Below are 15,830 nucleotides of genomic sequence, written 5' to 3'. Positions count from 1 at the left end.
AGGGATTTTCAAGGATAGTTTTAACTAGAAGTGAATTTTACCTTAAGTGCTGACTTTAAACCCTTTAAGATTTGACTTTACTAGTTCACTCAGGTGTCCCAGACTATTGCCACTATGCATGAAGTATTTTATCATGCTTAGTGCTGGCATTCCTATCAAAAGCAGCAGGCATTTAGGACTTTGACTTATGATGTATGTTTTTCCAGCAGAGGGGAAGAGAAAGTTAATATTTGATAAAGTTATAGCAGATTTATCTCATTTTTAATGTTGGAAATGGATACTCATTTTAATTAGGTTAATGGGTAGGCCTTTTTATTAGGTTAAGGCCTAACATTTTAGTTAAGTGTTCAGTAATGAATCTAGGGTGCATATTATACATTATACCGGATGAGCTTTTTTTTTTTTTAAACTTTTTTTAAAAAATCTGCAGAATGGCGGACATGACAACAGAGTCAATTGCATACAGTGGCATCAAGACAATGGCTGTTTGTATAGTTGTTCAGATGATAAACATATTGTGGAATGGAACACACAGACATGCAAAGTAAAGTGGTGAGTAACATTGATACTTTTGGGATAGCTCGATGCCTATTTGGGAATGCATTAATGTTTTGACAAATCATGGCTGTATTCTTGATATAAGTAAAGTTGGGTATTGGATACAATGGGGAATGTAGACATTGGTAAGGTTATAGACTGTTTTCAAGGAATTTTTAATCAAATTGGACATAGAGGATTTTAATACATAAAAGTCTATGTATTAGATACATAAAAATACATAATACATAAAAGAGGATTTTAATACATAAATAACGGTACAGGAGTAAAATAACTGCATAAGAGATGCCATAAGGTAGCATGTAATTCGGAGAAGGCAATAGCACCCCACTCCAGTACTCTTGCCTGGAAAATCCCATGGACGGAGGAGCCTGGTGGGCTGTAGTCCATGGAGTCGCTAGAGTCGGACATGACTGAAGCGACTTAGTAGCAGCAGCATGTAATTACTGGTCAGATGAGTAGGGTGGTGTTGGGAAGGCCTGGTGGAAGAGAAGAATTTTAGCTGGTCTTCTTAAGAGAGGTAAGACGGATAGAAGAGGGCAGGAGAATCTTTTTGAGGGTGGGGAAAGGAATGTGGCATGGAGATATGGCAGGAGCAAAGGCTAGGAGAAAGAAAAGTGAAAGATTTACTTGGAATGGAGCAGTAGAATTTAAGAGGAGGGCCATGCTGGGGAATAATGGCTGGTAGAGGATATGAGCCAAAGTATCTGTATAAGAGTCTGGCCGTAAGTTTTTGATAAAAATCTCAGACAATCTTCTAGTTCAAGCACCTAATCCTGTGAGTGACTGTATAGTAGATGCTTAGTGAATGTGGACTGTTGAATGTAGTTGAACTTAGGCAGATGAGGATCCTAAGGGGGATAATGATACTCATAGTCTTAGAACTAATAAGTGGCAGGGGAGTTCTAATCTTGCTCTCTTGAATTCTGGCACAGTGTTTTCCTGCTGTACTAAAACTACTTTTTTTTAGAGTTTTAGATGTTTGATAAGCAGGAGACACTGAAGGTCAATGTCATGGGAGCAGAGTAACCCAAATAATGTTTTAGGAAGACAATTTGCTAGGACTGTGTAAAATGTATGGGAAGGAGCTAGTTCAGAAACAGACAAGCTAGTTCAGAGGCAGAGAAGCTAGACCCAGCAGAAGGGGTGGTGAGAGAGGCTTAGAATTTTACAGAAGGTTTGGGGCTGGTGGTGCAGTGAGTCATCTGCCTAGAGGTTTAGTGCATTCCAATAACCACACTCATGGTTGTAAAGAGACACCTGTGGAGATTCTTGTCCACTAGGTCAGGGTGGGGCCCATGCAGCTATACTTTTAAATGCTGTCTAGATGAGAGTTCACCAAGCCAGTCCTTCCAGGAATGACTGATAATGTTCAAGGCACTGTTCAACATGTTATACACAGTATTGTTTTTGTAACACTGCAAGGTGGTCTCCGTCCCAGTTTTGACTTAAGAGAGAGGTTGAATCAGAGTCTAAACTTTCACCCAGCTACGCTCTCTCATACAATATTGTGTTTACAGTTTCATTCTTGGCATTCTTATGCTATAGTTAATTGATTTTATTTTCCATTTTAGGAAGATGAGGATTTAGCTCTTAGTCCCTACCTTTTTCTATCTGCATTTCCCCAGTGTTGTAATGTCACACTTTGATTAAACAATATTCATTGTTCACGTTATACCTACCTAAATACTGTTTTAGATGAAACTTGGACTCTGCTGTTTGTATTATCTTTGGGCACAAAATTTTGGGGTGTATTATTGCTTCATTTGCTTAGTTTTGTGTATACTTGTCATTAGTTCAGTCTCATTCCTGCAATAGTTTAAATTTCACATATTTTCAGACACATCAGTTGATGAATCAGTAATTTAATTTTTGTAGGCTTTTCTCCAGTTTCATTTATTTCTTGGAGGACTTCTCTGCTCTATTCTAGTGATTATCCTGAGATTTCCTTTCATTATCTTGAAAATTATCTTGTCAGATGGAACCTCTGTTTCCTAGACCCCATTCTTCTCTTCGTTGGTTTATTTCTTCTTTTTGGTGACACACACAAATTGGTAGCTTCCTGGAAGACAAGCAGAATCTCAATACATTTACCATGCATGTCTTCCAGTGTCTTTATTTCTGTCCTCACAGTTGATTAATAATTTGAAGATACAGACTTCGAGTTGGAAATAATTTCCCCCAGGATTTTGAAGCATTGGTTCATTTTTTTGGCTTTCATTGTTAATTATTCTTATACACTGAAATATTCTGTGTTTTGTTTATTTTTTTCTTCAGTCAGTGCATTGTGTTGGCCCTTGAGGGACCATTTAGCCTGGGAATTCATGTTTTTCATTCTTCTTGTACTACAGATCTGATAATTTAATTCCCGCTTTTTCCTTTCTCTTATACTGCATACTGTTATTTAGATATTGTGTCTCCTGGACCAATCCTTTAAGTTTCTTACTGTATTCTCATTTTAACTCTTTTGTCTTTTCCTTCAGTTACCTGGGAAATTGCTTCAATTTCACCTTCTAAGTCTTGTATTGAATTTTTAAGTTCCTCAAACTAAATTATTAACTTCTGGGAGTTATTTTATGTTCTTTGAATATTTCTTTTTCGTTCTGTCATGTTTCTTTCATGCCTGTAATATTTTCTAATTCTCTAAAGTAGTGCAGGATTTAAGTTTTTTTTACTTATCATCTCCCTCTTGAGGATGTGTTTTGATTTTTGTTTGATTTTGGTTTCTTTCATGTTAAAGACATTCTTCAAGTGACTGGAGATCCTTGACTGCCTGTTGTTTTTTGAAAATGAAACATTAAAAAGCTGATTGGAAAGCCTGTGTGGGTGTGTGGCTCAGTTGCTGGGCTCATTTGTAAAGTGGTTGGGAGGCCTTCAGAGTTAATATTGTAGGTTACTCCTCTGGAACCAGTCACATTTCCTATTGCTTTTCCATCTTTAAAGTGCACATTATGCTACTTGTGTCTACAGGTCTGATTTAGTGGGTCTAGGTTGGAGCTTCAGAATTCACACAAGTTCCCAGGTACTACTGATGGAGGGAGGTTAACAGGTTGCAAAGCTCTTAATGGGGAGGGGGGCGGGCTTTGGTGGTGGTAGCTCTATGCTGGCGTTTTCAGTGCTCAGTGGTGAAGTAGATTCAGAAAGCTTGTCAGGATGGTGATCATGTCCTTTTTTTCTTTAAAGTCTCTCAATTCAATGACCAGATAGTAAATAAGGAATATAGGTGAGTGCTAAAGCTGTGGGATTTGGTGAAAAATTGTCAAGAATGTTTGGTACCAACGAGAGTAAAGGAAAAGTTCTTGCTCATTATTGCAGCATTTCCTTGATTATTGGTGAGATTGAGTTTTTCACGTTTACTGACAAGTTGCCTTGCACAGACTTCTCATTGTGGTGGCTTCTCTTGTTGAGGAGCACGGGTTCTAGGGCTGTTGGACTTACTGCTTCAAGGCCTGTATCTTCCCAGACCAGAGATTGAACCCATGTCCCTGCATTGGGAGGTGTGCTCTTAACCACTGGACCACCAAGGAAGCCCTTGTCTGTTTTTATTTTGGGGTTTTTTTTTTAATCAAGGAGTTTTTTCTTTATTTGTCTTTCTAAAAATGTTTATTTGGCTACACTGGTCTTATTTGCAGTATGTGGGATCTAGTTCCCTGGTCAGGGATTGAACCCAGGCCCCCCACATTGGGAGCATGAAATCTTAGCTACTGGACTACCAGGGAAGTCCCTAGGAGTTCTTTCTTGAGTATAAAGAGATATTTATGTATTCTGAGTATTAATTCTTTTTTTAAATTTTAAATTTATTTTTTAATTGAAGGATAATTGCTTTATAGAATTGTGTTGGTTTCTGCCAAGTATCAACATGAATCAGCTCTAGGTATACATATGTCCCTTCCCTCTTGAACCTCCATCCCCATCCCACCCCTCTAGGTTGTTACAGAGCCCTGGTTGCCTATTTATTTTTTGTATCTTTCCCCCCCAGGCTTTTGCTTTTAATTTTTATGACTTATTTTGTGGTAAGAAGTTTTATTTAATTAAATTTGTTTGTTTGTTTGTTTTTTCTTTGTGATTCCTTATTTGTAATTGCTTTGGAAGGCCTTTTCTAACCCCAGAATTATAAAAACATTCTCATAAACATTTTTTTATTTTTCATCAGTTTTGATTTAATTTCTAAAGGTCATTGTATGTGTATTTTAAGAATCTAATTTTGGTTTTCTTGTTTTTTGAAAACCACTTATCGTTTAATGAATTTCCCAGCATGTCAGTTCAAGCTACCAGTACACAAGCTGCACCTATAGCCTTAATCTTCGCCTTAGCTCTTCTGCTGAAGAGTTTGGCCTTCACAAAGACAGGCTGCCTTGGGAGCTTTCCCTTCCCCAGAACTCTGTAGTAACCCAGTCACACCACATCAGTGATAGGAGCAGCTCCAGTCTTGGTCTTGGCAGCATGTACCCATGTCTGTGTACTAACCAGGGTCCATAATTTATCATGGCTGGTAGTTGGGCAGAAACCCTGGTTCCTCTTTAAGTGGTACTGCCTCATACCAGCTTTCCCAGAGTACCCTGGGTGATGTTTTTGAAGTTGATTCTGTGGTGGTACTTGCATTGCCTTGGCCTTGTGGTGTTTCCGGAGGCGACTGTGGCCGTGGCTCACGTGCTCCCAAGTTTCGGGTCTCCCTTAGTTCGGATGGCATGTTGGCAGCCTAGACAAAAGAGTAGTTTTGTTTTTCTAAATGAGTTATTTGACAGTTCCAATATGACTAGCAGAGCAATATGTTTTCCACTTTAGAATTAACCTTTTTTGGTAGGAAAATTGCTGCTGTTATTTCTTATTATATAAGTGAATGGCCAGGCTAAGCTCCTTGTTGCTTATAAAAGTTTGTTAACGTGTGTGACAGTCTGCAGACACTCTTGCTGCTGATCGTATTTGTGATATTAGAAAGGGATCATCGATACCTAATTTAGTTTACTCTATCAGATGGGGGCATATCTGTGTGCATTTGGAATAGAAATAGCCTTTTTGTACCATAGGTTGAGAGATCATTTGTGCTACCAAGTACATTCTCAACCTTTCAGAGAATGCAGGAACTTTGGAGGGGATAGTGGCTTTGCAGGGGTCCAGCCAGCATGCCCAGTTTCCTGGGTATTAATAAAATCCACCTCATGGATCACAGGATACACAGCTACCCATTGTACACTCTCATAGCTCTTACCCATTTCCTGGTACCTCTCCAGATTCTCTGTCCTGTTGGGGAGGCAGGACCTTGGAGATCTGTCCAGGGTTGGTTACTTGACTCAAGATTCGGAGGATTGTCATTTGGCCTAGAATCTTAAGTGGCATTTTTAAGGCCTGATTTGTTTTTTGTTTTTGCTCTGAGTAAAGTTTCCTCCCCATTTACTGAGATGTTTTTATTTCTCTTCAATACAGCAAATGGAAAGGTGATAATAGCAGTGTCAGTTCCCTGTGTATCAGCCCAGATGGAAAGATGTTGCTTTCAGCTGGTCGAACAATCAAACTATGGGTTTTGGAGACCAAAGAAGTCTACAGAGTGAGTGGATCAAATTAGTCATAAGCATAACAGTGGACTGGAGCAAGTATGGAGAAAGGCAGAAATCTGAACAAGAGAATATTGTTTTATAAGATTTGTTACTTTGAAACATATGAAATAGTAGATTTTTAATAGACAAAACTTAGCCTCCAAATCTGTTAAAATAAATTAGATACATCTATTTCACATGCATTGCAAAAATGAATATAAATGGAAGAAATGAGTAGAATTTGAATTAAATCTCTGTTGATAATTATAATTGTGTAATAATGATAGTAATTTTTAATTTCTAGCTTGCATCCAGTATTTGGTACACTTTTAGTATTTAACTAAGGAAGCTTAGAATTAACACCATACTTAACTGTGGAGATACAGACTTACGATTCAGTGTACTTGGGTTACTGAACTTTTGGTGCTATGATGATGCCTTAAAATTGTGGTTTCGACTCACTGAGAGTAACATGAAGACCTACAATTCCTTGGCTGTGTCTGAGCACCCAAGCACCCCTTTAAAATGGGTAGAATGAAGTGAGTCTTTAGGGTAAAGATGGAGGGAAAAAAGATTATGGGATAGGGTCATGGGAGTTGGAAGGGACATCTTTAATGTTCAAATATTTTCAGATGAAATTTTTTAAAGTGAGAGGAATATAGCACAAATAATTAGTCTGGAGCTCTGATTTCAGATATGTATTATCTATATTGTGTTTGGTACATGTGAACTCTTAATTTTTGTTACTGCTTTATATCCATCTTCTCCTAAATGAGATTTAACTTTCTCTAGCACTTCACAGGACATGCGACACCAGTTTCATCACTTACGTTCACTACTATCAGACCTCCTAATGAGATCCAACCCTTTGATGGAATTACAGGTCTTTATTTCTTATCTGGAGCAGTCCATGACCGGTTACTTAATGTCTGGTATGTAGTCTTTTGGATTTGGGAGGTAACATTACCTTGAAAGGATTGGTCACATTTACATGGTTAATATAAGTGATGAATATGAGATTGGCTTTATTGTATCTAGTGTTAGATTTACATTGACTTATAATGAGAAGTTAAGCCTGCCTAAAAATCAGATCTTTATGAGAAAAATTTAAGAGTGTTACATTATAGAACTTCCTCTGTGCTTGTTTAAAGGTACACTAGGCTGAATATTTTTGTGACTGGGCAGTTTAAAACCTTGAAAATTTTTTTTTTTTTTTAGGAAAATCTCTGATTTTGTTGAAAGAAATGACTACTGGATTAGTTCAGTAATGTCTTTTTGCTGACGGTTTAATACACACATACATAGGTGATGAACTTATGTTAAATAACAGTTTATCGAACTCAGACACTTTCTCCATAAGAATATCTTAGCCCTTTTACTCTTAGGGATACTAGGCTTCACTTCAGCATTATTCTTGGGGGCCATTTTAAACAGAAGTCACCAACCAAAAGCACAGGAGCAAAAAGTGTGGCACTAAGCAGGCTGTGAAAAGAATCCTTAGTGTGAAAGCTGCAGTACAAAGGCAGAGCATCGCCTTGTTTAACCTCATGGGTGTTGGGCTGCTCATAGTCTTCACTGCTCTGTGTATACCTGTTAAAGACCATGAAATCACCGCAAATACTGATTTTGGGGTCTGCAAATAAATTTTAACAAGTAGGCATATTCTCAAATAAGGAATCAACAAATAATGAGGTCATTTATCTGTTTATTTCTGGACTCTGTTTTCTCAATATTACTATGATGTTAATTCTCCTCGCATTAATCTATAAATTCTGAGTGAACCCAGTCAAAATGCCAGCAATGTGATTTTAAAATTCAAGTGGAACTGCAGAGCACTTAGAGTGGCCAAAATGACTTTGAAAGAGAAGTTGGAGGACTCACTTCAAGACTTGCAAAGCTGTAGTGATCAAGAAAGTGGCATTGCCATCAAGATAGACAAATGGTCTGTGGAAAAGAAGGTTGTTCGTTATTTAAGTCTGCCACAAACACGTTAGTGCTTTCTTTTTTCCCATGCAACCATGGTACATGGTAGTGACACAAATATTTTGCTTATTTTTGTCTTTAATTACCTTATTTAGCTTTCAAAAGATGAACTGCTCTTTGGCCCCCTTTTTCCCCCCTCCCAGTGTCTTGCTGTCTAAACCTTGGTTTTATTATCTAGGCAGGTCCGGTCAGAAAACAAAGAGAAGAATGCAGTGATGTCTTTTACAGTTACAGATGAGCCTGTCTATATTGACTTGACTTTGTCAGAAAACAAAGAGGAGGTAAGCGGCTAATTTTTTTTTTTTTGTGAATTTGTTTTTGGACTTCACAAATACTCTTTTTAAATCGGGATTTTGACAATGTGATGGTTCAGGAAAGAGAGAGAATGAAGTAAAACAAAAGTCTTAGACTGCTGGAAGTGAACATTGGGTTCTGTGTTAAGTGCTCATGAGGGGAAAGGCCAGGGCGTGGTGGCGCTTTCAGTGATCCAGACACACATGCTGCCGGTTCCCTGTTGTCAGCCAATGCACTTGGCAGGAACTTAGTGCCTCTGAACCTCCAGGCTGCATGGTCATTGACTACGGTCTTCATAGTCTAAACTTCTGTTTATAAGCTTGACAACTTCTATTTGAATTGTTCTTTTGATGGCAGTGATAATTTTTAAATTCAGAAGTTGTCCATCCTTACTGTTGTGTTATCTCTGGTTACTATTTGAAGGGTGGAGAGGGTAGTTGGATTTTCATAAGTAATTATTAGAGTAAACTGAATTATATTTCCTATTAGAGTAATGTTACGTTTTTGTTTTAGCCTGTCAAGTTAGCTGTTGTTTGCAGAGATGGTCAAGTTCATCTTTTTGAACACATACTAAATGGGTAAGTAAGAAAGTTCTCAAGTCAGAAATTTATTTTCTTTCTGTGACTTGCTACTGTTTATTTATACTCCCACCTCAGCCTTCTTTGCTTTGTTACTTTTCAGTAATGTCATTCTGAAAGCTTTAATTCTTTGTCTGTATGAATACATACATTCCCATGAAAACTTGAGTTTTGGAGTTGTGGCCTATTTCTTCATATTTCTGGTTAAAGAGGGTGGCTTTTTATGCTGTGTATTTAGTAAATTTTGTTAGTTCTAACATAAATTTTAAAAGAAATTGGCTTAGTAGGAAAACTTTGTTGTGAGCTTTGGTGAAGCTTTAATTTCTAATTTTGATAGTGTTGCCCTTGTCACACAGTGGTGGGTCAGTGAATGCTTGTTTGTGTTCTGGTGGACAGAGAGGAATGTTGCTGATGTTATGTACAATAGTCATAGAATAGGAATCAGTAAATTATGGCCTGCAGGCTGCATCCAGTAGAGACTATATGTGGCCCCCACCAAAGCAAAAACATTTACTATCGGGCTCTTTGTAGAAAGTTTGCCAGCTCTTGCCATACGCTGTGAACATGGTCTGAGACTCAGTCAGTGTGCATAATGATGTGAAACTTTAAAATCGTTTCAACTTTTTATTGTCAGTTGGCAGCTTCCCTTGTAGCTCAGTCAGTAAGGAATCTGCCTGCAATGCAGGAGACCCGGGTTCAATTCCTGGGTCAAGAAGATCCCCTGGCGAAGGAAATGGCAGCCTACTCTAGTACTCGTGCCTAGAGAGTCCCATGGACAGAGAAGTCTGGCAGGCTACACTCCACGGTGTTGCAAGTCAGACACGGCTTAGTGACTACACCACTACCACCACCGCCCTTTCTTTTACAATAGGAAGTATGAAAGCAGTATAATTTATTTTAAAACATTCAGGACACATAGACGGTTATAAAACCCAAGTCTCTGGAGCTCCATTGAGTTCCACTCCTTAGAGGTAGCTGTTAACCTTTTGGTGTGTAGCCCTCGAGGCCTTTGTTCCCATAGTCATATGTGTACGTGGAACGTATAACTGAGGGCCCAGAAGAGGGCCACAGTAAGGACTGGGCATTTCTTCTTGGGCAGTAGCCTACCATTAAAGGGTTTTAAACTGATAATTGATGGCGTTTGACCTAAATTTTAAGACATTGCAAAGAGAATAGGCCATAGAAGGGTAACGGCCAAAGCAGAAGCCAAAAATCCTGGCTGGAGATGGTTGTGGAGTTGGGAAACTAGGAAGAGAGAGTTGGAAAGCTAGTGGGGTGCTTAGAATTGGAATTATTTATGGAGGATGTGTACTTACCGGTGATAAGATGTCTGTGGTGTGAGTGTGTGTGGCTGAGATACAGGGACGGATAAGGTTGTTGGAGGCAAAAGGCTTAGGACTGAGGTGGGGGGGCGGTGTCAGAAGGATCATCCGTCTGCACGCCATGTGTGGAAGTCACCAGGAAGGGAATTCTTCAGCAGAATTGTTGGACAGAATGACAGTGAGCCACTCACATCTTAAAGAAGGGCTGAGTGATCCAGAGGCCACAGGATTAGCATTAGCTGGTGACGACAATTTCAGTGGTTTTAGAGATGGTGGAAGAAGAGACTGCTTGTAGTGAATGTTAGTGAAGAACAAGGTGCACACTTAAGTCATGGCGAAGGCTCCTGGCACAAGGTGAGGGGAGCTCTGAAGTTGAGGATTTAATTTCATTTATATTTTACTGACTATTTTGCCCCTGGAAGTGTGTTGCAGAGGTCATGATGAGTGTTCGGAGATTGGAAGCGTTTAGAGATGGGCCTGAGGGGAGTAGGGGTGTGGACAGAGCCATTTCGGTCTGAAAGCTCATGGTGGTGAGAGAGCACTTGGAAGCTTGGGGCCTTTTGTGGGGATAGAGCAGGTGTACCTAATGGCAGATTTTGGTGGTGAGGTCTTGAATGTTGGCAGGGTGGGGACAGATGACAGAAACACTGGCGCTCTGGGGACCCTCTCACTCCTGGTGCTGACATGGAGGCCAGTGGAGGATCCCATTTCTTTACTTGACACCAGCTTCAAAGAATTAGTGTGAAATGCTATCTCACATTTTCTTTTTTTATATTTAATTAATTTATTTTTGGGCTGCACTGGGTCCTCATGGCTTTGTGCCGGCTTTCTCTAGTTGTGGTAAATGGGGGCTACTCTTCTCGTGGTGTGTGGGCTTCTCATCGTGGGGGCTAGTCTTGTGGTGGTGTGTGGGCTTCTCATTGTGGTGGCTGCTCGTTGCAGAGCATGGGCTCTGTAGTGTCCCGGCTTCAATAGTTTTGGCTCCCAGGCTCTAGAGCACAGGCTCAGTAGTTGTGGTTCATGGGCTTAGTTGCTCCTTGGCATGTGGGATCTTCCCAGATCAGGGATTGGATCCATGTCCCCTGTATTGGCAGGCAGGTTCTCACCCACTGCGTCACCAGGGAAGTCCTCTTTTCACATTTTCTTATCTATTTGTTTTTCCATTTCTAGGTACTGCAAAAAGCCTTTGACTTCAAACTGTACAATTCAGATAGCAACACCTGGGAAAGGCAAGAAATCAACACCAAAACCTATCCCTATTTTAGCAGCTGGTTTCTGCTCAGACAAAATGTCATTGTTGCTCGTATATGGCAATTGGTTTCAGCCCACCATTGAGCGAGTGGTACGTACATGCTCCTGAAGTAAAGTAGTGTAACATCAATACATCTCTGTAGATGATGATTGTGAAAGGGTACACTGTGCTTATTGGAATACTTAAGAAGATGTCATATATTTCCCTTTAACTGAGGGACCTTTCAGTGGGTGGTTTATTTTAACTTGTGAGAGCTTTGGTTCTACAGTTGATCCTTAAACAACACAGATTTGAACTGTGTGGGTCCACTTTTACATGGCTTTTTTCAATAGTAAGTACTGTACTACTACACCATCCAAGGTGGTTGAATCCACAGTTGCCAGAACTATGGATACATTATAAGTTATAAGTGATGAATTTTCGATTGCATGGAAGGTTGGTGCGCCTAGGCTCTGCATTGTTCAAGGGTCACCGATGTAATTTTACTTAACTCAGTATATCCAAAATAATATTTTAATCCCGAGTTAATATAAAACATTATTTGAGATGTTTTACTCTCCTTCCTTTACTTGGTATTATGTCTTTGAAGTCTGGCATGTATTATTCACTTGTAAGCACATACCACTTTGGGCTAGTCACATTTCAAGTGCTCAGTAGCCACAGGTATGGGTGAATGTTGCCCAGTTACCCAAAAGATAAATAAGATTTCATGGTAATACCACACATTGAATATTCCAAGTAGAAATGTGATAGGTGGGGCAATGATTTAAAATTTTTGATTACAAAAGTTTCTTGAGGACTTCTGGTATGTAATTATGAGCATATCCAGTAGATGAGGCTGTGAGAAGGCGGTGGCTTCTCTTGTTGCAGAGCGTGGGCAACGTGGGTGAGAGAATATTTCTTGCTCAGGCAATCTGTTGTTGATTCGATTTAAAACTATTTACTTACTTTTAAAAAACATAATACATGGATATGATATAAAAAAGGGGAGAGAAGTGTTAAGCTGTGAACATAAGTCTCTTACCATATGTGACTCCTTTAATAATCCCACTCTCCAGATGCAGCCTGTTACCTGTTTGCTTTGTGTCTTTCAGATATTGATTATGTGGATATAGGAAATTACCTATAACTTTAAAGCCTTGTAGATACATAGGGGTTTTGCTGCATAAACTTAACTGTTTATTACTGTATCAGGACATAGAAATTCACCTTTGAGCCACTGCTTGTCTTTGACTAGCCTGTGGAAGGATAGCAGTAGGAAATTTTAGAGTAGGACAAGTCTTTTTTAGCAGATTACTCTTTACAAGGGCAATGAGCTGATAATATTTTCTTTAAAACTTGTTACATTTAAAATCTCAATCTTTTGAAGGTGCACATGTGAAAACTTAGAGCAGTTCATAACTAAGGAAAGTAGACATTATGTTTGCTGTCTTCAGAGTTTATCCGTTTTCCTCAAATGCCCCCAGTCTGAATGATGATCAGTCTGAGTGACCAGGAGTTTTTTCTGGAAACCTTCTATACCTTTTTGTATTTTTATAAATATGCACAAGTAGGCATTTCTTTTTCACTTTATTCTTACTCCCAATTACTCTGTTTAACAGTTTTTTTTCCCCCCTCTTCCACCTTCTGTCCCCCTTGAAAATCCCGTCCCCAGGCTTTGAATCCCAAAGAACCTCATATGTGTTTAATAAGAGATATTTCAAACTGCTGGGCCCCAAAAGTAGAAACAGCTATAACAAAGGTGAGTGCATTGTATATTAGAAGTTAAGAAAAAAGATATTTGAATTGAATCGTTATGTAATACTATGTTTAGACTTTAAATATTATCTTTATTTGTGATCTTGTCTTAACTTTGTGGGATTAGGTTTTAGATATCAAAATTATAAAACTTTATTCATTTCCGTGTTCTTAATTTGTTGAATGAATCAGTGGATAGGTGACTAGAAGTTGAAAACCTTGGATTTAATTCTTCCTCCTCTATCCCCCCATGCAGTATCACTGAATAAATATCAGATTTGTTGATAAATTATTTTTATCAGTTTCTGTACTTAAAAAGCACCATAACTTTGTTGAGAGGATTGTTGTATTTCAGGGTGAAATAAAACTTGAATCCGTGATGGGGCTGGAATTAAATACCATATATAAGAGCGTTATTGTGATGCTCTATTTTGAATATAATGTGGCATCTACATGTAGACTTGTGTTTGGCAGTCTAATGACCAAGATATGCTATGATGACATCCATACGGTTTCGCTTCTGGCTGAGTTTCAGAGATGACACCTTTCTCTTGGCTGTCTGAGCATTTCTGGCAAAGATCAATTATTGAAGGTAGTAGTAAAAGGGACAGCTTCACTATTAACATTTTTAAGTCAATGTGTCATTAGGTAATAGGTAGATTTTTGTTTTTCTTGATTCTTTCTCTTACCTGGTGTTGAAAGCTTTAAAACCATGAATGTTCAGATTGTACTTAAATGCCCATATTCAGTTAAAATGTACCTTTATTTCATATCCTATTGAGTTAGTTGTATTAAACTTTTCAGTAGAAAAACCTTTTAAAATCTGTTAGTTTTCTCACTGGGGATAAATGTTACAAGGACTAAAGACATAATTTCCTTTGTCACATGCTTCCTATTCCTGTGTAACAGGTGAGGACACCAGTGATGAATTCTGAAGCAAAAGTTCTGGTGCCCGGGATACCTGGTCATCACGCAGCTGTCAAGCCGCCTCCTCCACAGACCAAGGAAGTAGAGAGCAAGAGGAAATTGGGGGAAAAGGAGGTAATACAATCCTTCTGACCATGTTTTAGTTTGAAATTTAAGATGACTTGGGAGAATCTAATGAATGTATTGGAAGGAGCCAAAGCTGAAGACTTCAGAAAATGGAGAGGACAAAACTCTGTTAACTAAAGAGGGTGCTCTTCTGGCCATGTGTTAATTTTTAGCTGTATAAGGTAATTGTGGTTTAAACCAGGACTTGCTGTGATGATTTTCATTGGGTTTCGCATGTTGCTGAGTTCCAATGATGCCTTTTCTCTTGGCTGTCTGAGCATTCCTGGCTGGTTTAGGGCCAGTTAGTCTTTAAAAGTGATCATCGTTATAATCTTTTAAAGCACTTATAAGTTTCATTCTTTTGCAACTTTTAAAACCCTCTTATGGTTTACTCTTCTTGTCAATGAAAAGTCCTCTTTTTTGTCTTCCATTCACTTGTCACTCTGATCTAAATAATCTAAAATTTTAACTGTTGTATTGTTAGAGAAAGAATGTTATGTTTCTTTACCTGATTTTAAATGTCTAGCTTTATTCATAAAAATTATTACTCAATAACGTGGTATCTGTATGTAAAAATAATGGCCAACTCTCTCTAGCTTGGCCTGGATACAACCCTTTAATTTCATCCTACCTTTTAAAAATTGTTTTTCGTAAAACATATCCCAGACAGGAGGCTTTACCAAAGCATATTTGTTTGTTTTGGTAATAATAGATCATTTGTATTTTGATTCATTTACCAAGGGGCTGGCAGAACATAGTTGTTAGATTTGCTTTCAGAGGGATTGGTTAAGTACAAGTCAGTTTCTGTAGCAAATAAAAAGGAAAATAGGAAGACATCTTATAAATTTGGGGGAGAATCTGTGCTCTTTCGATAATATTTGTTAGCAAGAGATTTGAGGTTGATGGCAAGAGAAGGTTATACTACGGGGAAGCTTTTATAGAAAACTATAGAAGGGGGAAATTATAGGTTTTTTCTTAGGCTCTAGTAATCAGATTTCAGACCCTTCTCTTTTTTGAATCTTACAGAGGGATTTTTATGAATTAAATTCTCAAATTGTGATTTTTCAGGTTTTTTCTCCCCCCCCCTAAAATCTGTGAACGTGGACTGTAGTTGTTACACTCGTGTGCCGCATTGGCTTTATGGTGATGAGATTCTATTGGAATGAGAAAGAGCATGTTTGTGTTTTTCAGTGTTGAGGTGTAAATCAGTTAGAGCTTTTTGTCTCCTGAGACATAAACACAGAGTAATTTGACCAAACTGGTTTAGGTCTTGTCTGGTGCAACATTAACTGGTCATTTATGTTCTGTAGGTTAGCATTGAAGAACGCCTGGGAGCCCTGGATATAGCTTCAAAAAAAGAAAAGGACAACCTTCCACAGACAAATAGTTTTCCAGTTCTCCTCACACAGGGCTTAGAAAGTAATGATTTTGAAATTCTAAATGTAAGTATTATAGCAGTTTTTAAAGGAATAAGATGGTTAATTTTTCTTAGAAGGCAATTGACAGCACATTTACAGAGTGAATAGTCATGTACTGTCTT

At 38.5% G+C, this 15,830-nt stretch overlaps 1 protein-coding gene, 3 non-coding genes and 1 pseudogene across 4 annotated transcripts in view; 4 read left to right on the top strand and 1 right to left on the bottom strand.

The window, feature by feature from the left end:
- The window catches only part of WDR43 (WD repeat domain 43), a 39,115-nt gene that overhangs the window by 12,112 nt on the left and 11,173 nt on the right, over positions 1–15,830 (top strand). The window contains exons 3-11 of the mRNA XM_027555760.1: positions 431–552; positions 5,983–6,103; positions 6,885–7,024; positions 8,254–8,356; positions 8,883–8,947; positions 11,440–11,611; positions 13,176–13,262; positions 14,168–14,299; positions 15,601–15,732. Coding sequence (XP_027411561.1) covers positions 431–552; positions 5,983–6,103; positions 6,885–7,024; positions 8,254–8,356; positions 8,883–8,947; positions 11,440–11,611; positions 13,176–13,262; positions 14,168–14,299; positions 15,601–15,732 — 1,074 coding nt within the window. The remainder of the gene's footprint in view (positions 1–430; positions 553–5,982; positions 6,104–6,884; positions 7,025–8,253; positions 8,357–8,882; positions 8,948–11,439; positions 11,612–13,175; positions 13,263–14,167; positions 14,300–15,600; positions 15,733–15,830) is intronic.
- Positions 4,637–5,976, bottom strand: LOC113901424 (annotated as a pseudogene).
- Positions 6,516–6,600, top strand: LOC113901966. The gene has a single exon (XR_003513622.1). It is a non-coding gene; the product is annotated as a small nucleolar RNA SNORD53/SNORD92 (small nucleolar RNA).
- On the top strand, positions 13,748–13,825 carry LOC113901964. The gene has a single exon (XR_003513620.1). It is a non-coding gene; the product is annotated as a small nucleolar RNA SNORD53/SNORD92 (small nucleolar RNA).
- Positions 14,496–14,571, top strand: LOC113901965. Its single transcript, XR_003513621.1, has one exon. It is a non-coding gene; the product is annotated as a small nucleolar RNA SNORD53/SNORD92 (small nucleolar RNA).

The sequence above is a fragment of the Bos indicus x Bos taurus genome, chromosome 11 (genome assembly GCF_003369695.1).
Source record: "Bos indicus x Bos taurus breed Angus x Brahman F1 hybrid chromosome 11, Bos_hybrid_MaternalHap_v2.0, whole genome shotgun sequence".
Lineage (NCBI taxonomy): Eukaryota > Metazoa > Chordata > Mammalia > Artiodactyla > Bovidae > Bos > Bos indicus x Bos taurus.
This window is presented reverse-complemented; position numbering and strand designations above follow the sequence as displayed.